We start from the raw sequence: 25,376 nt of genomic DNA on the forward strand, positions 1-25,376 counted from the left end.
CAGCTGCAAGAAAAGCCTGGCGTATATAATGAAGCTGCTAAAACTTCAAATGAAGATGGAGACCCCAGTATCCCTGAAGGGACAGTGTCATCCAAATCAAAAAGAAAGAAAAAGAAAAGTAGTTCTTCACTTACCATGGAAGTAACAGACACGTCCGCAGATCCTGTGGAGAAAAAGGGGAACCGAGTTGCCCTGCAGCCTAGGAAAAATGGAGAAATCGTCCCACGGTTAACCGAATATCCAGAGGGCCCAAGGCAGAAGTCGTGTACACCAAAGAAGTGTCTGTCCGGTGCCAACATTGAGGAACCCTCAACCAACCATCCCAGGGAAGTGAAGCCGGAACCAGTGAGTGACGATCCCTTGACCAGCCCTGAAGACGCCCTGAAAATTGCCAGGCATGACTGTGATCTGCTCTGTGAAGAATTGGAAAGGGAAAAAAATAATAATGCTGAGCTACAGAAGACTGCTCGCAATTTACTCTGCGGCCAAGACCGAATTGGAGGATCTCAAGACTGAGCTAGATACTACAAAGGCTACTATTTCCGCCATGGATGTAAAGCAGAGCCAATCTGACAAAATGGTGGCTACGCTAAAGCGGAAGTATGAGGAGGCACTGAAGCAGATGACAGTCTTCCAGCAAGAGGTTCACACTCTGCGCATAGAGTTGAATGCCTCACAACAGGAGGTCAACAGAGTCCAGATAGAGGTGGACGTAGCTCAGAAAGAGGCTCAGACACTCCACAGAGCACTGGATGCCTCACATCATGAGACCAACAGCTGCCGCACAGACCTGGAAATTTCCAGAAAGGAACTACACAGTCTCACGGAGGAGCTGGACATTTCAAGGAAAACTATCCTACATCTTAACTTAGATCTCAAAGTCTCTCAGAAGGAGCTTCAGAACTTAAACCTGGAGATGGAAGTCTCACGACAGGAGACAGCCCGCCTCCAAGCAGATGTGCAAAAATGGAAGGTGGACTGCAAGGAAGCCCTGAATAGTACAGAGACTGAAAAAAGAGAAAATTTAAGATGGAAAAAAGAAAATTCTGAGTTGACAGAATACGTCAAGGGAAAGAATGAAGAGCTGCAGGCTCTTAAAGAAATAAATAAACTTTTGAAAGAGGAAATGTTTGAAGCAGAGCACCAACTGCAGAACCAACTGCAAGGTCTGCGTACACACCTCCAGTATGCTGAGGAGAAGCAGCAAACGCTGCAGGAAGAAAAGCTGCAGGCTGCTAAAGAGGTACAAGCGCTGCGGGAATGTCTGAATACCCAGTACGTCCCCACAGAGCAGTATGAGGAGCTAAAGACCACGCTGCATGTCTTCAGAGCATCATTGGAGGCGGAGCTTCGATACCAGGTGACTCTGTATGAGAGGGAGCGTGAGAAGGCTCAGAAACTGGAGCAAGAGCTGGAGAGACAGAGAGACTATTCCATTCCCTTGAGTCAGTACACCAAGGAGGAAACAGACACAGCGGCAACCTTGACAACAAAAATTACGGAGCTCCAGAATATGAAGGAGACTCTAATACAGCCACCTAAGAAAGCACTAGCCAAACCTACAGCTGCCCAACAGGCAACAAACAGATGTAGGAGTGCAGAATCAAAGCCAGAAAAATCCTTAGCTGAGGAAGCTGAAAAAATAGGACGTTCTCTGGAAAAGGAGGTGGAGGTGCAACTCAGTCCCAAAGAAGGTGAACTGGCGACTCCCTGGTGTGGAGAAGAGCCGAAAACTCTAAGGGCTAGTCCTAACTGCTCTACAACTGTTGCCATACACTTTGTCTATAAAAAGAAGAGTGCCCAACGCAACAGAAATCTCATGACCACGCACGCGATAAAAAGACTTTACGTGGAAAAAGTCCTCCTCGAGCGACTGGGGAGTGCTGATCTCAAGCACCTTCGGGAGGAGACAAAAATAAACTGGAGAAAGGGCTCCAATCCCAGCAGGACAGAAGGTTCTCTTCCTCCATCCACTCTCATTCAAGTCACAGAAAGATCTCCAATGAGAGTGGAAGGATGGGCTTTGGCCGTGGTAAGCCCGAGATTCCCACAAACTGGGGAGGTATGTAACAGGGGACTTATCCCTGTTCACAACGGTGCCTCTAATCCAGCAGTGTGGTGGTTAACTGCTGGTAGCAAATTAACTAGCACCACCTGCCTGATTACAGGTAGTAGAAAAAGCCTGCCTTTGAGACAGGAAGTAACTCCTCCCTAGCTCTGACTGAGAGCTGACCATTGGAGAGACAGAGCAGAGGTTCTTGAGTCCCAGGAGAGACTGACCAAAAGAAACCCAGATCTCTGGAGCTGACCAGTCTTGAGCTCTGCACAGCAGAGCTGAATTCAAAAAGATAAAGGGGAAGGGCAAATTACTACACACAGGGAAAACTACTACACCTGAAGCTGAACCAGGAAGTGAGATTTTCTCTCCAAGAAACAGATAAGACTTTTATTCTTAAGAGACTGCTTATATCTGCTTATTTCATGTTATATGTTTTGGGGCTGCGAGAACTGCTTGACTAAGGGAGATGTGAATTATTGCATAGGGTTTCACTAGAAATATTCCCAAGTGAATGGAAGCTTTGTTCCCCCCCCCCCCTGTGTTTGGATGAATTTCCTGATGAAAAGGAAAAGGCACAATAAAGCCTTATTATAATTTCACATTATAAAACGACTCCAAGTGTGTACCTCTGTGAACGTCCGTCTACAGTGGGCAGCGCGAGCGTTACAATCCTAACTAACAAGAAACACATGATTGAAGACTGAACAGTCCTAAATCGTTTTGACACAAGAAGTGCTCACTGCAAGATACATGTGAGTGCGAAATTGGAAAGAAGAAAACTGATTAGAAAGGCCAAAACAATCAACTTCAATAACCACAAGAATAACAGCAGCAAATTTCAACTACAGTAGAGCTGAAAAATTGTTTCAGCATGCTTGAAATGCATGGGGACACTTTAACTAACAATTATGAAAAGTTTAATCAAAATTGTATGTAGCCTTAGCCGAGTGTGGCTACTATTCTGCCCTATCCTGACATATCAGTCCTGGTAACAGCAGGCAGTGTTGGGATCAAAACTCTAAAGGGGAATGGGACCGCTCATCCTATAATATACATTGGATAGTAGGTGTAGGCAGGTGCTTTAAAGGGACTAATTGGCATAAATTGTCGGTGTGATCCAAGAGGGATCAAAAAAGGTTCCCCAAAGTTAAGCACTCAATGCCGGAATATATTATTCAGGATGACAATTATCCAACAGGAAAATTACCTGTATTGACTGTATAGGGAATAGATAGCCCTAGTAGTACCAATAAATCTGAAGAAAAATAATAAAGTTTTATTCAAGTCATTACTTATTAAAAACACATACACATCATTCAAAACTTGTTAAAAAAAACCCGTTCAAAGGTGGCTAAAGTGGTCAGTGTCCAAATTGGATATCCTCTATTAATATAGTCCTACTGACTCACATGCATCCATATCGGTGTTTTCTATTGAGAACCAAAATAGTATAGTGATCAAATGGAGGGTGTTAGCTTTATGAAACAATATGTATATGAGCTCTGTTATTCCTCACACTGAGAGTTATCTCTTTGATATTGTTGTGTATCAAAGTGTGTGTCGGTGTAGCAACATACTCTCAAACACTTCAGCCATATACAGATGTAAATCACTTAGCACAAAGGTAGACTGACAGACGGTATTATGGTTGCATAGATTGACCAAATGTTCACAGTTGATATTACACTTGGTCAGTATCTAGACTGGGCAATATTGATATATTGTGTGCATACAGATATAACATCTGTTTAGTATAAGCGGAGCCGTGCAGTATGTCTGCAAATATGTTGTGTGCGTACACATATAACGTCTGTTTAGTATAAGCGGAGCCGTGCAGTATGTCTGCAAATATGCCACTTGATCGCAACGGATCCCAAGTACAACCAATATGTGCAGTGGTAAATACACTTAGTCTACGTTAGGGCCAAACAGCATAAGACCGTGCCCTGTGGCTATCAGCTAGTCCCGTGATCGCGGCGGATCATGGACTGCTGCTCGTCAGGGCCCCGTTGCAGATACAAGCCTGTCTTCCCTCGATCACTGGATGCTGAAGAAGCGTAGGGATAAGTGAAACGGTCGTCGGGAATTGACGTCAGCAGCTGACGTCATCAGAGGTGGCAGCATCCAGTGATCGAGGGAAGACAGGCTTGTATCTGCAACGGGGCCCTGACGAGCAGCAGTCCATGATCCGCCGCGATCACGGGACTAGCTGATGGCCACAGGGCACGGTCTTATGCTGTTTGGCCCTAACGTAGACTACTGTAAGTTGGAAATTGGAGGTGAAGATTGGAGGAAGATCTGGACTCTGCATTACAACGTTGCCACTGTGAGACATTAACTTTTAACATCTGTGATTTATTTGTACACTTTTATCCTCCAGTACCTTGGAACTCTCTCCTCCTGCATCTCACTATGCCCGCCCTATTTCTTTTTCTGTTTCCTCACTCCTTTGTGAGCATTTCTGTTCTCTACAACATCTCCACTCCCCACTGCACCATTATTTATACACCTCTCTCCCAACAACTTCTATACCCCGCAATAAAAAACACCCACACCAATCCTCTATTCACACCCTCATCTACTCCTTCCTGCTGCTGGGGATCTTCCCTAAGCCTGAAGCCAGACATATACACCTGATCTCACTCATGCCTCCCTGCCACCTCTTCCCCTGTAAATGGTGTTAACCTTTTTATTTAACACTGACCTTCCTTAAATTTTACCCCACAAATCAAGCATCCCAATAGCCTGCCCTCATGGCTAATGTCCCACATTCAGTCACTCCTACCACCCATTGTGACAAAGCACTGCCATCTACAGCACTTACTCCCTCACCTGCTGTCTCTGTAAGTTTCCCATTAAACCTCTTAGATTGTAAGCTCTTCGGGGCAGGGATTTCCTTTCCTATTGTCTGATTTTGCTGCACATATTGTATAATTATAATTCCCTGTACTGTATTCATTGTGAAGCGCTGAGTACACTTTTGGCGCTATATAAATAAAGACATACAATACAATGTAATATTATTATTCAGGACATGTTATTTCAATGATTTTAAAACATTAACCACTTTTACAATGTTAACCAAAATGAAAATAATTGGTAGCTGTTCCACCAAGATTTGCATTAATAAAGTCTAGGGTTAGGGTTAAGTAATTTGATGTGGTGCTAACCTAACTTAACTTCATGTTAAGACTAAGGCCTCGCCCCCACTGCTCGCATTATGTCATGCGCGGCGCAAACAAGATACAGCCTTCTATGGTGCTGGTCCCAGTCACTGCCCGAGCGCGCCTGCAGAAAGCACGATGCGAGACCACCTTTGTCAAAAGACAAGAAATGTGTCTTTTGGTGCAGCATTGGCTACGTCACAGCGGCGGTTCAACCAATGAGGGCAAACCAGCCATGTGACATCATGGCTGCGCCCCCGCCACGCCCCTGCCAAAAATCTTGTCTTTGCTCCCCCTGCTTTTCTCTGGACGCACATCCCATTGCGACCCGAGGACTGCAGATCGCGACTTAAACTGGTGCATGTGCCGCCAGGTGCTCCGACGCGCACATGCACGCAGTGACTGGGGCCGTAGCCGAATGTTGTACAGAAGTAGTCGACATTATTATCCCGTTAGTGTTAAATAATGCATTCATTATCTCCGTAACCATTGTTTTCAATAGCACTACTGTCAAATAAGGGATTCATCATCACCACGATTAATTATACCAAACAATATATTCTATCAGCAGATCTTGGAACAAAATGTAGTAATAATTACCATCACTAGTCTCCTGAGGGGTAGCATCCACAGCTTGCCATCCTCCAAAGCCAACAGGAAGGTCAGGTCGTGTCATCCAGGCTTCATTCCAGCAATGATAGTTCCTTGTAGCAATAACCAGAAAACAATATTACAATATAACGAGATGTTATCTATCTATTATCTATCTATTATCTATCTATTATCTATCTATTATCTATCTATTATCTATCTGTCTATCTGTCTATCTGTCTATCTGTCTATCTGTCTATCTGTCTATCTGTCTATCTATCTATCTATCTATCTATCTATCTATCTATCTATCTATCTATCTATCTATCTATCTATCTATCTATCATAATAATAATCAAATGTCCCTCATACCAGTGCTAGATGCCCAGAAACTACTCAACAGAGCAAAACCCAATCTTCTACTAAAGGCATACCAAAGCTGGAGTGAAATTATTTAAATTAATTTCAGCATAATCTACTAAATTATCCTCCATTCTTTTAAGATTCTATACTCCTCTTCACCTCCAATCTTTCGTTACACACCTACTTATCTCTTATGCTCAACCTAAGGTTGTCGCATCTTTGTACGTTTTACCTCTACAGCCCTCTCCCGCCTTAAAACCTTGTCCCCTAATCTTTCCCTATCTATGGAACGTTCTTCCACTAAATATTCGTCAAGCACCTTCACTTTCCTCATTCAAAACCCAGCTGAAAATCCCCCTGTTAAAAGAAGCAGCTCATTACACGTTTTACGCCTCTGCTACAAACTCCAGATTTGCTTGACCTCGTAATGTGTCGGTAAGCCTAAATATACATAATACTTGAATTGTAAGCTCTTTGGGGCAGGGTCTCCTTTTGCCTTATGTGGTCATTGACCTGTTGCACGTATTCCCATTGTTTGTTGTGTATTCACCTCCTATTGTAATGTTTTGTAAAGTGCTCCGTACATGGTTTTTCAGGTTCACAACATGAAGCAAGTCGAACGTATTCATATAAGAAGATTATAACATTTAAAGGGTATATAAAGGTAACACCACAAATTAAAAAACATTTTTGTCCGGCTTGTGCCGGTCAGAGGGACCCTTCTTTTAGATGAAGAAAAATGTGGTGGCACATTGCATGCAGCATCTGTAATGCGCGTTTAATACAGTAAATAATCAAATAATAAAATTCACTGATATCTTCAGGTATCCCAACCTGTTTCTCAACAGATCAAATGAGGGCAGTTTCCCATTTATAATAATATATTCTTCCATGGGAAATATCCAATATTCAAATGTCATCGTGGAAAGTTTACATTGCTATGCTATTGTAAATAAAAATACATATTTTACAAGTGATCTTCACTTTTAGATTCTAAATAATGAGTATACTGTAGTTGTCTGGTTAGGTTTGTTGCCTTAAACATATACAACTGGTCTTGTATCATAGCCCATGTCTTATACCTATAAACTTCCTTGAGTTCCATTTATATACCACCAAGGAGCCTGAAAAATAGATCCCTTTGTTTTTGCAACTAAAGTTATATATCCTGAAGTTGTAAAAAACAACAACAAAAAAACACTTTAATTGCAATTTTACTTCAGACAGGTACAGTATGGGGTGAGTGAGAGTTTATGTGCCCACTATTTATTTGGAGGGTAATTGAATGAAACCATCTATTTTCTGTCCCATGTCTATGGACCCGTCAGGAGGCAACCTGGATGCATTTTACTTCTCACTTTAATCTATTTTGTGTAAACTATAAAGAAAATAGGGAGCAGAGACATGGGTTGCTCAAATGTGTACCTAGCATTTGTCTAGTATTAGTCTCTATTATGTGTCTATTCAAAATACATCAAATGCAAGCAATATTCTTATACAAGCATATGGATAATTTTGTTTTTTTAAATTATCTGCACCCTGCCAAGTCTGGAGAAACTGATTTCATTCAAGTACCCACTTATGCATTCCTCATTCATAAAATTATCAGCAGTAAAAATGTCATTAAAAAACAGAATAGTTCAACTCTGACCATTTCATTAATAATGGGCAAAAAAAAAGAGAAACAGAAAGAAGTCAGGACGAACGATCTAAGGCTTGTCTAACAAGGCATTTCAAAGCAAGAATGAATTCTCGGATCAAGGAAAACTTGTCAATGGAGAAATATAATGAGGCAGAAGCATAGAAAAAGAATTATTCAAGGAAACTCATCTACAAATCTTGCATTTTTGATGACCGTGCACTGTGCTTCAGCCCAATAAATTGTATCTTTTGCTAGCATTAGAGAGCATAGAAAGAGGTCATCCTATTACAGCTGATACAAAATAGGAAACGTCATTAAGTTACAAGTCATAATAATAACATATTCACTACACTAACTCTCAGCAAAACATTATGGGGAGTATTTTCTTCAAACACAGCAGTTGTTCTCTTCCAAATGTTATGTTGTCCAATGTCAAATGGAAGGGGTTTTTTTTTTATTATTATTATTGTGCAATAAATTGCGAAATGAAAATCCCAATATTTGTTATAACAAAATATGATTGAAAAAATGTACAATAAATAAATATTTTATTGTTGCCAGGATAATCATTGGGACAAATGTTTTTTTGGCAGAGTTTAAAACATTGATTCAAGGCTTTATTCCAACGGCAATAAAAGATAATTAAACAATTAGATAATCTTTCTCATCTTGATACACATTTCTAATGTACCTTTCCTTTTGGGCAGGATAAGACTCAAAGTCCTCTCTCAAAAGTACTGTACATTTCTTACTTTACGCCTTAATCTTTACTCCCTTGCACACTTTTCCTTGACTTTTTAATACTTAAATTGGAATATTTTCGCTCTGTGTAAAAAGAGTTTGTTTATGTGCAGATATCAAACACTTAATCTTCCCACATATTACTTACTACAGTATTTTCCGAAAATAGCCATCATCAGGTATGTAACATTCTCTTAACACATATTTTAAAACATATATATTTTTATTAAAACATATTGTTTTTTTAGATTATGTACATTTTCGTCTTAGTTTTGACCTGGAGGCTTCTATAATCAACAAACATTTTAGAACAATTTTATTAAACAAACTTCCAGAAGTGCGTCCCTCTTGCCAATATCTCCAAAATCAACGTGCTACAGGTGCACCGATAAGTATTCTAAAACGTGCCTTGGAAAATCTGGGGCAATCACCAACAAGACCCAGGTACATGCTGGGTACATGCTGCAACATTTCAGTGACATTTCTGCAGACAGGATAATGGCCCATCAGATTAACACAACGGGGGTCCCTGGCAGTCCCATTCAAACTGTATAACTTTAATAAAAATACATGCATTGTGCACATTTATCACCTACCAGATTGAGTCCTTTGTGAGTGTAGTATTAGTTTTTCCATCCTCATTAAGATAGACATCAGTTTGTAAATTAGCATCGTTGTCATGCGCCGAGAAATAATTGGTAACAAGTCGTGCAGGTATTCCAAGGCATCGCAAAACTATAAGCAGAGAAAGACAGCTTGGATAATCATAGTAACCTCTGAGTTGCTAGATACATATCACCTGAATGGGCCAGAAGCCACAGCTATTTATTGAAAAAACCTGACTGCAAACAGATAATCTTCAGAACTCAGTAAAAACTATTCTAACTCATTTAACAATCTAAAAGACTGGTGTAATTAGTAAATAAATAGCGTCCACTGAAATTTAACAGCAAAAATACAAGTCTTGGAGTTGACAGACCAAGAACAGAAGAGAAGAAGAGATGAGAAACAAAGCAGAAAAGAAAGAGGCCTGGTGAAGGACAGGATTAGGCTAAAAACACAGATTAATATCAATGAGAAGTAATGGGGAAGAGCAGGAAAGTGCTCTAAATAAGGGGGTAACTGATGTTGATTACAGTAGTAGGAAAGAAGATACTACTCAGACTTTTTTTGCTTTTGCTTTTTTTGTGATTGAGCCTTTCTCTAAATCCCCCGTTTAATAATGTTTCTAGTCCTTCTAAAATGGTCAGGCGAAAACATTTAACAGCATTTTTATCCTTTATACTTAAACAGTGACAATAATGCATGTGTAACTTGCTTCAATTCTGTGTTTTACTATCATGTTGTGCTTTCCTTTACAATACTATGACCATTAACAGAGTTTTCTCAATCTCTTGGTTTGTTGCCACATTGAGACAAAATCTAATTCCTGATTTTGGGGATTATGAACTCCGGAAACTTTGGAGCAGAGAAAGTTTATTTTGATGCATTGCACCATTTTCTGAGCACAGTTGTATCAAATGTAATGGAACCAGAAAGCATGAAGTGACATTTAAAAGGCTTAGGACATCGCCTCTTATGGTCTACAGGGACCACTGGTGTTCCAGGGATCAGGATTTAAGAACCATTGCTCTTAGGGGTAAATTCAATATATACTCACCATTCGGGCCTTTGAAAAAAGTCCCATTGGCTTTAATAGGGATTTTTGGCTGCCTGAAAAGCAGCTTCAGGTTATAAAAAATGTACCCCTTAGTCTAAAAAAAATGAAGACACATGAAGAAAACACCTTTATGTAAGATATGTTTTACTAAATATATAACTATATAAGAATATGTTTTACTAAACGGTGTTATTCCATAAAACACGTTCTGACATATGAAGGTATTTTATGGAAGAGCACTGCCCAGAATGTTTAGGAATGGGTGTCAGCTTTTACACACTGAGAACTACAGCAATTTTCCTCATGTCTTGTCAGAAATGCATCACCATTATCATTAACTATGACGTAGTGAAGGCAGTTTGGCCATAGCAGTAAGATGTGACTGTAAATGGTGTTAACCTTTTCATTTAACACTGACCAACCTTGAAACTTGCCCCACAAATCAAGCATCCCAATAGCCTGCACTCATGGCTATTGTCCCACAGTCACTTATACCACCCATTGTGGCCAAGCACACTCCTCTACAGCACTTATTCCCTCACCTGCTCTCTCTGTAAGTTTCCCCTCAAAACTCTTAGATTGTAAGCTCTTCGGGGCAGGGATTTCCTTTCCCATTGTCTGATTTTTGCTGCACTTATTGTATTATTATAATTCCCTGTACTGTATTCTTTGTGAAGCGCTGAGTACACTTTTGGCGCTATATAAATAAAGACATACAATACAATAGTAACACAATAATAATAATTGTTTGTTCTTGAATAGCGCTGCTAGTTTTACGTAGCGCTTTACAGAGACATTTGGCAGACACAGTCCCTGCCCCGTAGATCTTATAATCTATGTTTTTGGTTACAGGGAGATAAAGTGACTTGCCCAAGGTCACAAGGAGCTGAACCCCCTGCTTCAAACTCAGTGCCAGTCAGTGTCTTTACTCACTCAGCTGCTTCCAAGAAAGCTTGGACTCTTCTGCAAGGTGGCATTCTAATGAAGAAGAAGAAAACCAGAGAAGAAGGACAACGTGTCCAAAATAGTATCATGCCATGATGCAGTTCAATAATAAATACATGTGGAGTAAGACTTTAGATCATATTTATTGAGTTGCCACTCCAGAAGACAACTTCCTTGCTGGATGACACCTTTTGTAAGGAATCTGGTGTCTAAGCGCCGTCAGCGCGACCATTACTCACCTCCCGTCGGTACTCAGGCGTCCAAGCGTCTGCAGCGCAATTCCCACATATCTCCATTGTCTGCCACTGGCACTCTGGCTCCTCGCCATCACAGGATTGCACCAACCGAAGAGGTGCCTGTTGAACCGCAGCCTCTGCGTGTGTCCCCAGCTCCGCGCTCTATGCGCACACGTGCATCTGTCTCTGTCCCCATGCGCATACGCGTGTCAGTCACCGAATCCACGCACAAACGCACGCCAGCCCCAGACGTTATGTGCATGCATTCCCAGCTTACAGAGCACACGCCTAACAGAGCACTTTTAACCACTGCTCCTGCAGTGAGGCGTCGCCCCCAAGCATCACACAGTTCCATGCAAATCAATGATTACACTCAGCTGGGCTGTAACACCTCCCTCCTATCAGGGAGGACTCCTTGCAGTCCTCCAGGCCTGCCCCCTTTTCCCTTATTATGCCTGTGCTTCCCATCACTCGTCGCTCGACATAGTTCTGTATGGAAGCATTTGACTACTCTCTCAGTGACTCCTCAGGTATTGACGCGGATTGGACGACTACCCCCTCTGGCTCTCGACTTCGGCTCTACTTGGACTTCGTAACTTCTGGCATCCCTGTAACACGGCTTATACCTTCGACCATCTGCAACTCTCCAATCCCTGATCTTGGCAACGGCAATAACTACTCCTCCTCTACTACCGGTACCGGCAAGTATTGTCTTCCTTACTATACCTGGCCTGGCAACACTAACACCACACTCCGGACGTGCTCCCTTTGCTGCGGGTGCGTGTATCCCTACGTCCCACCTCAGCACAGGGGACGGGTCTGGTCTGCGGGCAGCACCGGCGTAACATTATGTCGAGCCCACAAGACGCAGACCAGACTGAATTAGATATGAGGATTCCTAAGCCCAAACCTTACTCAGGTGAATCTCAAGATTTTCGGGGCTTCATTAATCAATGTGAGGTACAATTTGAAATGGCCCCCCACCAGTTTTCTACTGGCCGAAAGAAGGTGGCCTACGTTTATAATCTGTTGACGGGTAGCGCACTGGCTTGGGCCTCCCCTATCTGGGAGCGGCGAGATGACCTTACCCAGAATTACTCAGCCTTCAAGACGGAATTCAGGCAAGTGTTTGATTCCCCCGCACGTCGGGAGGTGGCGTCTTCTTCTCTTTTACAGATTACTCAAGGGCGAAGACTGGTGACTGAATATGCCATAGAGTTCCGGAACCTTGCAGCAGAGACCAACTGGGAACAGGAGGCCTACATCGCCGTATTCTGGCAAGGACTGTCAGACAGCATCAAGGATGTACTTGCTCTCCAACCCAGGCCAGGTCTTTTGGAGGATCTCATCACTCTGGCGATTAGAGTGGACCAACGTATTCAGGTACGCCGCACGGAGCGCCAGCGCACTCGCTCGGTAACCTCTTAGTCTCTCTCTCTCTCAGCACTACTACAGTCCCCAGGTCCACTTCACCGCTCCGTCCTTCCTTGGACTCGTCCGAACCGATGCAGTTGGGGGTTCAACGGGTTCGCACACCAATACGGCAATTCCGCCGTGCCGGGGAATTGTGTTATTATTGCGGACCTGCAAAAACATCTGACCCAAGAATGTCCTCCATCTCTGGAAAACGGGAACACCCAGTGAGTATGAAGGGGCTCTTCGTGGGTGTTATGTCTCCTCGTCCCCTTCCCCAAAAAGGATTCCCTAAGAAACTCACTATACCCGTGTGCCTCTCAGGCCGTAAGTTCCACGTCTCCTCAGTAGCCTTCATAGACTCCGGAGCCAGAGGAAATTTCGTGGATCAAGAGTTCGCCAAACACTACCAGATACCGCTCGTGGAGAAAAAGATCCCCATCGCCTTGGTCGGAATTGATGGGCATCCACTCACGCCGGCATTTATCTCATTAGAGACGGTTCCGGTTGTACTTTCCTCTGATAATCACAAGGAAACCCTGACCCTCGACGTAATTCAGGCTCCGGGAACACCCATAACCCTAGGTTTGCCATGGTTACAACTACACAACCCACGGATCAATTGGACATCCACCAACCCCATCACTTGGGAACCAAGGTCAGGCGAACCACAGCGACTCCTAGCGAATACCACCGTTCCTGAGACGAACCTCCCTACGGTTTACCACCAGTTTCTGGACGTATTTAATAAGGTACAATCTGACCTTCTACCCCCACACAGGTCATATGACTGTCCTGTTGACCTGATTCCTGGTTACACATTACCTAAGTCCAAGACTTATCCTCTGTCTCTCCCCAAAACTAAGGCTATGGACGAGTACATCCAGGAGAACCTGAAGAAAGGTTTTATTCGTCCATCTACTTCACCAGCTTGAGCAGGGTTCTTCTTCGTAAAGAAGAAGGATGGAACTTTAAGACCTTGTATTGATTATAGAGGGCTTAACCGCATCACCGTAAAGAATCGCTACCCACTCCCCCTTATCACTGAACTTTTTGATAGGTTGCAAGGTGCCAAAGTCTTCTCCAAGCTGGACCTCAGGGGAGTTTATAATCTTGTACGCATACGTCAAGGAGACGAATGGAAAACAGCCTTCAACACGCGTAGTGGCCACTACGAATACCTTGTGATGCCTTTCGGACTGTGTAATGCTCCAGCCGTTTTTCAAGATTTCATTAACGATGTCTTCCGCAAAGTACTCAACGACTTTGTCATAGTCTATCTGGATGATATCCTGATTTTTTCAAAGGATTTACAGGACCACATCTTTCATACATCTTACGTACTCTCTCGCCTTCGTGAATATCGCTTATATGCCAAGATGGAGAAATGTACCTTCCATCAGACTTCGACCCAGTTTCTAGGCTACATTATTTCCAGCGATGGTTTCATGATGGATCCGGACAAATTAAAAGCCGTTACTAACTGGCCTAGACCCGACTCTCTTAAATCCGTCCAGCGCTTCCTGGGATTTGTGAACTACTACCGCACGTTTATCCGTGATTTCTCCAGAATTGTTGCACCTATCACAGCCCTTACGAAGAAGGGGGCCGATCCGTCGGTTTGGTCACCAGAGGCCAATACCGCCTTCAACACACTTAAGGAGGCTTTTGTGTCTGCACCGGTTCTCCATCACCCCAACACTGATCTCCCTTTCGTGTTGGAGGTGGACGCCTCTGATTCTGGCGCCGGTGCCATTCTATCCCAGAGACCTTCACCCCAAGAAAAATTGCATCCCTGCGCATTCTTTTCGAAGAGCTTTACCTCAGCGGAGAGGAACTACGATGTGGGGAACAGAGAGTTACTGGCCGTTAAAATGGCACTTCAAGAATGGAGGCATCTCCTGGAAGGGTCGAGGGAACCGTTCACCATCCTCACAGACCATAAGAATTTATTATATATAGAGAACGCTCGCCGTCTGGGTCCACGGCAAACCCGCTGGTCTTTGTTCTTTTCCAGATTTAATTTCCAACTGTCATATATTCCTGGGACTAAAAATGTCAAAGCCGATGCTCTCTCAAGACAACATTCTTTCCACAGAGAGACCAGAAGATTCCATGGAGACCATTTTTACCTCACGAGAAGATTTTCGCTGCATCTTCCTTCAGAAGCTTTGACAAGATCGTCAAGTCACAAAGGTCCATTCCAAAGAACCTGAAGGTCCCCAGGGGCAAGCTCTTTGTGAGACCTAATTTCATACCCGAGGTTCTGGATTAGGGACATGCCTCGAGAGCAGCTGGTCATCCTGGCTACAAAAAGACCTTGGACCTTATACGTCGCAACTTTTGGTGGCCCAAGATGTCCAAAGACATTTTCGAATATACGCACGCTTTTCCGGTCTGTGCGCAAAACAAGACAATTCATCAAAGGCCTCACGGTCTTCTCCTTCCTCTGCCCATCCCAGAACGTCCATGGTCACACAAATCAATGGATTTTATTGTGGAGTTGCCAAGGTCCAAAGGGATGAATACGATTTTAGTGGTGGTGGATCGTTTTTCTAAGATGGCTCACTTTATCCCACTCAAAGGACTTCCCACCTCACCCGCCCTTGCTGATATCTTCACTGATCACATCTTTCGCATTCATGGTATTCCTTCGTCCATCGTGTCTGACAGAGGGTCACAGTTCGTATCCAGATTTTGGAGAACTTTTACCAAAAGACTAGGGATCTCTTCTTCTTTTTCCTCAGCTTACCATCCTCAGTACAATGGTAAAACAGAAAGGGTCAATCAGTCCCTGGAAAAATACCTGAGGTGTTTCATTTCCAATTCTCAGGATGATTGGGCACAACTTTTGCCATGGGCCGAATATGCTTTTAACTCCGCTACCAGCGAGTCCACCCGAAAGTCGCCATTTTTCATCAATTACGGTTTTCATCCCCCATGTCTTCCCGTCTCCAACATTCCTTCCGGAGTCCCGGCTGTAGACGACCGTGTCACATCTCTGCAATCAGCATGGTCCAAGATTCAGTCTGCTCTTCTTACCGCCTCTCAACGGGCCAAACATCAGGCAGATCGCCACCGCCGTCCAGCACCCAGATACAAGCCAGGGGATATGGTATGGCTGTCTTCAAGAAACATTTATTTGAAGGTATCTTCCCCAGAATTGGCGCCGAGGTTCCTGGGCCCTTTTCCGATAACTGAACAGATTAATCCGGTAGAATTCCGGCTTCAACTTCCCGACAGCATGAAGATACCAAACGTGTTTTACACATCTCTACTCAAGCCATTCATATCCAGTCATTTCTTCCCCAACCATAACCGTAGGCCTGATCCGGTTATTACCCAGAATAGGGAAGAATATGAGGTCCAGTCCCTGCTCGATTCTCGCTTATCCAGGGGTCAACTGCAGTTCCTCATGCACTGGAAGGGTTTCGGCCCAGAAGAAAGGTCTTGGGTTCCACTTCGTGATATCCACGCTCCGGTTCTTCTGAAGACTTTCAGGAAGAAGTTTCCAAACAAACCATTTAAGGACCGTCCTGAGGCCGTTCCTGAAGGGGGGGGTACTGTAAGGAATCTGGTGTCTAAGCGCCGTCAGCGCGACCATTACTCACCTCCCGTCGGTACTCAGGCGTCCAAGCGTCTGCAGCGCAATTCCCACATATCTCCGTTGTCTGCCACTGGCACTCTGGCTCCTCGCCATCACAGGATTGCACCAACCGAAGAGGTGCCTGTTGAACCGCAGCCTCTGTGTGTGTCCCCAGCTCCGCGCTCTATGCGCACACGTGCATCTGTCTCTCTCCCCATGCGCATACGCGCGTCAGTCACCGAATCCACGCACACACGCACGCCAGCCCCAGACGTTATGTGCATGCATTCCCAGCTTACAGAGCACACGCCTAACAGAGCACTTTTAACCACTGCTCCTGCAGTAAGGCGTCGCCCCCAAGCATCACACAGTTCCATGCAAATCAATGATTACACTCAGCTGGGCTGTAACACCTCCCTCCTATCAGGGAGGACTCCTTGCAGTCCTCCAGGCCTGCCCCCTTTTCCCATTGGCCTGCCCAGCTTTATTATGCCTGTGCTTCCCATCACTCGTCGCTCGACATAGTTCTGTATGGAAGCATTTGACTACTCTCTCAGTGACTCCTCAGGTATTGACGCGGATTGGACGACTACCCCCTCTGGCTCTCGACTTCGGCTCTACTTGGACTTCGTGACTTCTGGCATCCCTGTAACACGGCTTATACCTTCGACCATCCGCAACTCTCCAATCCCTGATCTTGGCAACGGCAATAACTACTCCTCCTCTACTACCGGTACCGGCAAGTATTGTCTTCCTTACTATACCTGGCCTGGCAACACTAACACCACACTCCGGACGCGCTCCCTTTGCTGCGGGTGCGTGTATCCCTACGTCCCACCTCAGCACAGGGGACAGGTCTGGTCTGCGGGCAGCACCGGCGTAACACCTTTCAAGTGAATGGTCTATGAAAGGGCAATATTTACTACGCTGTGCTACTACAAGAGACACGTTCTGTGCCAAAATACACCTTACCGTAAAAGGACCATATTTACAAAGCAACCCTGGAATGTGCCTCATGGTGTATTACTGGTTAATAAATATGGCCTCTTCTGTCTTTTTTTCCCCTGTTCAGTATGTGCAGGAATAGACAATCTTCTATATAACATGTTGAGGCAGTTGCTGATTACTATAGGGCCTATTTATTAAAGTGAGATATTGCCAAAGCAAAATTGCCCCAAAACAGCATTCAATTTGATGCAATAAAGTTCTGTCAATTTTGCCGTATTCATTAAAATTTAGCTATGCATTAAAATTGCACAGTTTGATATTTCATTTGCGGGCACTTTTTGCCCAATTTGATGCAATATTTATAACAGTGAATCACAAATCTGACCTTCCCCAGGTTGGTGAAATAGGGGTTTTGTGAGTAGGGGAGGGAGATAGAAAGAGTGTCCTATTTCACCTACTGTATCTACTGTACGAGAGGCGAGATTTGTAGTTGTGACTCTCCAGGCAATGTGCATACTTAATAAACAGCCTCTGAATACATTATTTGGTATGTGAGTTTACATTATTTGCATATTGAATGAGGTGGGACCAAATCGGGAAAGAAAGCTGGTTTTTTTGCATGGCTTGAATTTCCTTGAAGGGCTTTAAGGATACAACCAGATGAAAATCATTGCAAAATACAGCTCAATCCCGTTATAACGCGATCCGTTACAACGCCAATCCGCTTATAACACATTGCAAGCGTGGCTCCCAATTTTCATATTTATGAATACTTTACAACACGATTGATACTTTATTGTACAATGCATACAATTGTTCATTATTTGAAACGCGATCCGCTTATATCGCGATGTGATTCTTCGGACCCCAAGCATCGCGTTATAACGGGGTTGAGCTGTAGCTGAAAATTGTATTAACACTGTTTAATGAATAGGCCAATTTGTTCAATCGTATCTCTTCTAGTGTCTTAAGAGATATTACGATCTACCTGCATATTTGGCGGATCACAGAAATGCACATTGTAAAAAAAATTTTAATAATTTATTTTACTCAAACGCATATGAATTGTGTCAAAAGCGTGAGATTTATATGTAAATTATCTGTTCATAATATTGCATAAACACATAAACATATTGTGAGAATAATACATTATTCATACACAGGGATTATTTGTTCTGCAATTTCTTTACAAGCCTAGTAAACCAGAGAGGCCCAGTTGAATGAGGCAGTTTGACAGTTTTGGTCCAGACATGTTAAAGTATTCTTTATCATTGATGAATACTAAAAATGGAGTTGTTGCAGGGTACATGCAACTACACACGCGGGTTCTTTGGATAAGGCTTATTTATTTGAGCCTTAAAACATACAGCACACCAAAAACAAAGAGCTTCTCATCAGCAAACAAAAGAAAAACAGCTTTTTCTTCAGCAGAAAAACATAATATCTTCTTTTTAGCAGACAGAGTAAAATAGGTTCTCTTTAGCAGACAAAACAAAAATAAGTCAGCTACTCTGTTGTATGCAGGAGACAGACAGTTCATCACATACAGTAAGTACTTTGCAACACAGACTTTACAGCAGTAATCTCTTCAGCACTTTCAGTCCTATCTCCTCACCAGTGAGAAAAAGGGGGGGAGTGTGAGGCGCTTCTAATAGAGGTGCAATGATAAACCTTTAATGGTGCTTAATAAATAAAGTGAATAATAAAGTGAATAATAAATGTAAAACAGTAAACTTCGCAGCTTAACCCTTGAGGAGAAGATCCTATTCCTCCTTTTGTTGATTGCAGAAAGAAACTTGTGGGAAGCACAGATATCACCATATGTGAAAAGAAATATATAATATATAGTGTAATCCGTTCTACAGGAAAAAACAGCTTAAAAAATCTGTGTCATATTAATTTTGAACTTTCTGCTCTTATTCCTCCCCATTTCTCTTGTCTTATCATCTTTCATTTTATTTAATCTATGTACACATTTTTCGAGTGACATAATCCCTTAATAGAATATTAGTATCTATTGAATACCCTAAGAAATCATATGCTAGCAATGTAATTGGTCTATATATTTATTCTATATTTTTTAGATAGTTTTTATATGTATTAGATAGCATTGTGTGTATTTTTGTGATATTGTTAATAAAGTTTTTATGCAATGTATGTTTCAAAAGGTGTTAGTAACATGGAGATAGTTATCCCGCCCATTGGCCAATCATAACATTGATAACCCAACCAATGAGAAGCCATGGATTATTCTATCATCCAATTAGAACCCAATAGGGGTATATATATTGTAAGCTAGGATGCAACAGATTAGACTCCTGACGAAACTTGGAGACAAGCGAAACGCGTTGAGTGAACAGCAGAAGTCCAGAAGTGTACCCTGAACCCCCCTGAACCCGTGTGGATCAATTCTGCGATCGATCACAAACCGGAAGTGACGCGACGGGCCAAACCGGAAGTGACCCAATGCAACCTCGGGAGTGGGGCAGACGGCAAAGACGGAAGCTGCGCATCTATAATTTTACGTGTCTATGCACATAGTGCAAAATGTAAGTGCAATATTTATTGCTTTATAAATATATTTGAGTGAACATGCAATGTTGCACTAAGAGTGTCATCTCTTTTATTGAGGGTTTGTCCTGCTGAAGCCTGGTACTTCATGTCAAGCAAGTCTTCCATACATACACACTGCTGGTATTTGATTGAGAAATTGTGAGTCCCCACTTGTGATTTTTGAAGCTGTTTTTTCCTGTAGAACGTTTTACACTATATATTATATATTTCATTTCACATACGGTGACATCTGCGTTTCCCACAAGTTTCTTTCTGCTATCTCCTCACCAGCCAGGCATGTGTGCACATCCTGGTTTTTTTTAACACACCTTGATTAGGCAGCTGGGATTCAACTAATTGCCATGAGCTTCCCAGCTGAAGTTAACCTCATCACTGCTGCACTGCAGACTAAACATATGTCTGCCAGGCATATAGCTGGTGGCTTCTATTTACCCTATCACATTCCTCCCCTGTTAGTGTGTGGTTGGGACTACGCATGGCTGAAGCCCGATCATCCATCCCTTCTCTAGAAAATAAATCAGAATTTGCGTTCTCTTTTCCCGGCCTGTGCTGAATCTCAAATGAGAAGGGTTGGAGGGCCATATACCACCTAGTTAATCTAGCATTGGAATCTTTCATACTATTTAACCACTTCAGTGGAGCATGGTCCGTCACCAGAGTAAAATGGACTCCTGCGAGGTAATGCCTTAAAGCCTTGATTGCCAACTTTACTGCGAGGCACGCCTTTTCAATCACTGAGTAGTTTTTTTCCCTCGGGAACAATTTCCTACTCAGGAAAAGGATAGGGTGTTCAACTCCCTCAAACTGTTGTGACAACACTGCCCCTAGCCCTATCTCTGATGCATCCGTTTGCACTACAAAAGGTCTGGGCTTCTAAGGACGGGACCCTCTGATAGACACCTTTTTATGTCCTCAAAGGCTCTCTGACAGTCCCTTGACCATACTACTTGTGTAGGGGCACACTTTTTTGTGAGGTCCGTTAAAGGGGCTGCCACTTCCGAATAGTTGGGAGATGAACCGCCGTAGTACCCTGCTAAACCCAGCAGAGAGCGTACCGCATTTTTGTTTGGGGGGTCGGAACTTCTTTCAGGGCAATTACCTTGTTGGCTAGTGGCCTTACTTTTCCACCTCCCACTGCATACCCTAAGTATTTGGTTTCCGCCTTACCCAAGGCACATTTCTTAGGGTTGGCTGTGAGCCCTGACTCTCTTAGAGATTTGAGGACCGCTTTCAGCCTATTTAGATGGGCCTGCCAGTGTTTACTATAAATGACAATGTCATCTAGGTAGGCTGTGGCATAAGTCCTATGGGGTCGCAGTACCTTATCCATGAGTCCCTGAAATGTGGCTGGGGCTCCATGCAGTCCAAATGGCATTGTCACAAACTGGTATAAACCCATGGGAGTGGCAAAGGCTGTTTTGCACTTGGACTTTTCCTCTAAGGGTATTTGCCAGTATCCTTTTGTCAAGTCCAGCGTGGATATATATTCCGCGTTACCAAGGGCATCAATTAATTCGTCCACCCTTGGCATTGGATATGCGTCAAACTTGGATACCGCATTGACCTTTCAGAGGTCCACACAAAATCTTACCTTCCCATCGGGTTTAGGGACCATAACTAGAGGACTACACCACTCACTGCATGATTCCTCAATCACTCCTAAGTGTAACATTTCTTGTACCTCCTTCTTTACCAGGGCCCTATGACTTTCAGGCAACCTATAAGGACGGGAACGTACTTTTACCCCAGGTGCTGTCTTGATCGCATGTGAAATTAAGTTAGTTTGCCCTTGTAAATCAGAAAAAACATCATGGAATTGTGTAATTATTGCTAACAAGTCCCGTTTTTGTTCAGAGGACAACTGTTTACCCATTGGGATTTTATCGTCACTCACGATGTTCTCCCATGGAGGCTGAGGACCCAAGTCCGTTTCCTCCTCCACCGGGTGGATGAATAGAGACTGCTGCATCTTCCAGGGTTTCAGCAAGTTCACATGGTAAATTTGTTTACCATTCCTGGAGGGACGTGGTGTATGTGGTGCTCAGAATTGAACCGGTAGCTTCATGCACATAATTGTAGATAAGACCATAAGCTTGGTGGTCTGACGATATAGGAGTGCCCCCTCAATAATGTAATAACAACTATAGGGTTGAGTGACAAGTGGAGTCGGTTGGGACAACCACCGTGATGTACACATTGATTACCCTTAGGAGTTAATAAAAAGGAACTATGTCCATTGAGCAGCAGGATTTTTATAAGGCACATTGGCACTTTACCTGCTCATCCAGGGGGCACTCTCCGGATCAGTAGCGTGCAATCCATCGATGAGAAGTCTAGGAGAGTAGGTGGTGTGGATGGAGCACAGCTTCAGACGCCCTGCAATGTGAAGCAGGGAAAAACAAAACCAGGCCACTCCGTGTAGTATCAAAAAAATGTATTAAGCCAGAAAACACATACAGGGAACAAAAATAGGACAAGTGGAACGCACCTACGCGTTTCGTACAATAGTACTTTATCAAGGTGAAGCAAGAGTGTAATAACAATCCATTTATACCCACCTTAGGCACTTCTAGTCCAATGGGCTGCGGCGTCAAGCCCTCCCCTGTCACACCCGTGTTTCACCATCTCCCGAAGATTCATAAGACATTGGTCTCCCCACCTGGGAGGCCAATAGTCTCTAGTATTGACTCTCTGGGAGATGGTGTCTCACGATATGTGAATCATTTTCTCCAACCCATGGTACAACAGCTCCCGTCCTACATTAGAGACAGTACTCACTTAATAAATACACTGGATGACTTTAAATGGAAAAGCAATTTACTCTGGGTGACATTAGACGTTACGTCTCTATACACCGTTATATCCCACGAACATGGTCTGACAGCTGTGGATTATTTTTTAAACAAATCTGATTTATCACCAGCACAAAACACTTTTATTTTGGATGCTATTCACTTTTTACTCACGCACAATTTTTTTCTGTTTAATGGGGTTCATTATCTCCAGACACGCGGAACGGCCATGGGGACAAGCTTTGCACCCTCATACGCCAACCTCTTTATGGGTTGGTGGGAGCTGTTCCACGTGTTTGGAGATCTGAACACTTATAGGGAGCACATTTTATTTTACAAGAGGTACATCGACGATTTGTTGTTTGTTTGGGAGGGTGATGTCACTACTTTGCACAAATTTATTACAGCACTTAACACCAATAATTTTAATCTAACTTTCACATATTCGTTTCATTTACAACACATTAATTATTTAGATCTCTGTTTGTATGTAGACACTACACTGAACATCCAGACCACACTATATCGGAAACCCAATTCCAGAAATACATTTCTGAGACCTAGTAGCTGCCATCCCCCAAACATGTTCCGTGGAATACCCAAGAGTCAATTCATCAGAGCTCGGAGGAATTGCTCGAGTGAGTCTGACTATAACATTCAGGTGAAGGACCTATATTCTAGGTTTCTGAAACGGGGTTACAAAGAAGCAGATCTGGACAGATCACTAAAGGAAGTGTCAAATTTAGACAGAAGTTTATTATTGAGGAAAGAACAAAGACCAAATAGGGATAACATTAGCCCCTCATTCATTACCCCATACAGTAAACAAGCACCAATAATTAAAAATATCCTAAAAAAACACTGGAATGTGCTGACCCTGGATCCAATATTGAAACCACATATTATCTCGGGTCCAAATGTTGTATACAAACGAGCAAAAACTTTGTCCAATAGCCTTTCTCCTAGTCTCTTTGAATTTAATGAAGGAAAAAAAGCAGCTCTCAATTTACCTTTAGGTACATACTCTTGCACACATTGCAAAGTATGCCCAAAAATGAAAAAAAGCAAACAATTTTGTTCATTCAACTCTGGTTTAAGTTATAACATTAAATCCTTTTTGAACTGCAACTCCACATTTGTTATTTACCTCCTGCAGTGTGGATGTGGCCGACAATATGTCGGGAGAACAACCAGAGTTTTGAAAATCAGAATTCTAGAGCATTTACGTCTTATACGAATGGGTGATCAGAACCACCCGGTATCCAATCATTTTCATAACTGTTCACAAGGCAATGTTAATTCTTTTTCATTTCAAGGAATTGAACAAATACCTGTCCTTCCAAGAGGCGGTGACAGGATCAAATATCTAGATAGACGTGAATCCTATTGGATTTTTACCTTAAAAACCAGAATACCCCTGGGGATGAACACAGAATGGGATCTAAGCCATTTTTTATGATTACTGTTGATTAATTTTGTTTATCATCATTACATTATGAATACACCACATACAATTAATTTCAATTTATTCGTGATCATTAGATATTCTCATTCTACAATCATAAACTATCATTATTGATTAACTAATTATCATTATACAAATTGGTCACAGGAAGATCCCTACTGTTCAAAGTTAGAATAGGGTCTTTTTGATATTATTGAGCCATTTATGCAATCCCAATCTGTGTTCATTTCTTATATCAAGATATAGAATCCTACATCGGGTATCATATGTCTCCTATCATAGATGTAATACTAATTATATATGTATATTGTACTTCAAGTTTTCCATTTCTATGAATTGTTTTGATCATTACATTATATGATCACATATACATCTATTCTGCAAGCTTCCATGAACTAGCAAGGTTCTGTTTTTGTCCCAGGCAGGGTTATATTATACTGATTATATCTTGATTTATTATAAATCCTGATAATGCACTGCATATTGTATGTATGAATGAATATATACTATGGTCTTTTACATAGATATATATACCTATACTGGGAATCTATGATTTATTGATTTAATAAGTTTCTTGCCTAGATCCGATTTATGGAATTGTTTATTAAGCCTCTTTTGGCGTTTTTATATTCTATGTTTATATTCTATGTGTCACTAATAAAGTTGTATATTGTGAAAAAAACTACAGAGATCACGTGACGTATCGCAATCAATTGAGATGGACGTTACGTCAGCGCGACTGGCCTACGTGCCGCACGCTGATGGCGTCACCCCTTTGGCACGACGGAGGTCACGTGGCAGCTCCAGCGTACTACCTGATGCACTCTGTTCCTTGGGAGTGGGCGTCATTCAGCCGCAACTGCTTGCAGCTGTCGACGGATGACGCCGCAGCCCATTGGACTAGAAGTGCCTAAGGTGGGTATAAATGGATTGTTATTACACTCTTGCTTCACCTTGATAAAGTACTATTGTACGAAACGCGTAGGTGCGTTCCACTTGTCCTATTTTTGTTCCCTGTATGTGTTTTCTGGCTTAATACATTTTTTTGATACTACACGGAGTGGCCTGGTTTTGTTTTTCCCTGCTTCACATTGCAGGGCGTCTGAAGCTGTGCTCCATCCACACCACCTACTCTCCTTTACCATTCCTGGACCCTGGTTGAGCGATCTCGTAATCCACATCACCCGTGCGGCGGAG

At 42.8% G+C, this 25,376-nt stretch overlaps 1 protein-coding gene across 1 annotated transcript in view; it reads right to left on the bottom strand.

Moving 5' to 3' along the window:
* F13A1 (coagulation factor XIII A chain) overlaps positions 1-25,376 on the bottom strand; it is a 171,951-nt gene that overhangs the window by 67,242 nt on the left and 79,333 nt on the right. The window contains exons 8-9 of the mRNA XM_075585799.1: positions 9,157-9,295; positions 5,824-5,927 (exon numbers count right to left, since the gene is read on the bottom strand). Of these exons, the coding sequence (XP_075441914.1) occupies positions 5,824-5,927; positions 9,157-9,295 (243 nt within the window). The remainder of the gene's footprint in view (positions 1-5,823; positions 5,928-9,156; positions 9,296-25,376) is intronic.

Source organism: Ascaphus truei, chromosome 2, assembly GCF_040206685.1.
Source record: "Ascaphus truei isolate aAscTru1 chromosome 2, aAscTru1.hap1, whole genome shotgun sequence".
Lineage (NCBI taxonomy): Eukaryota > Metazoa > Chordata > Amphibia > Anura > Ascaphidae > Ascaphus > Ascaphus truei.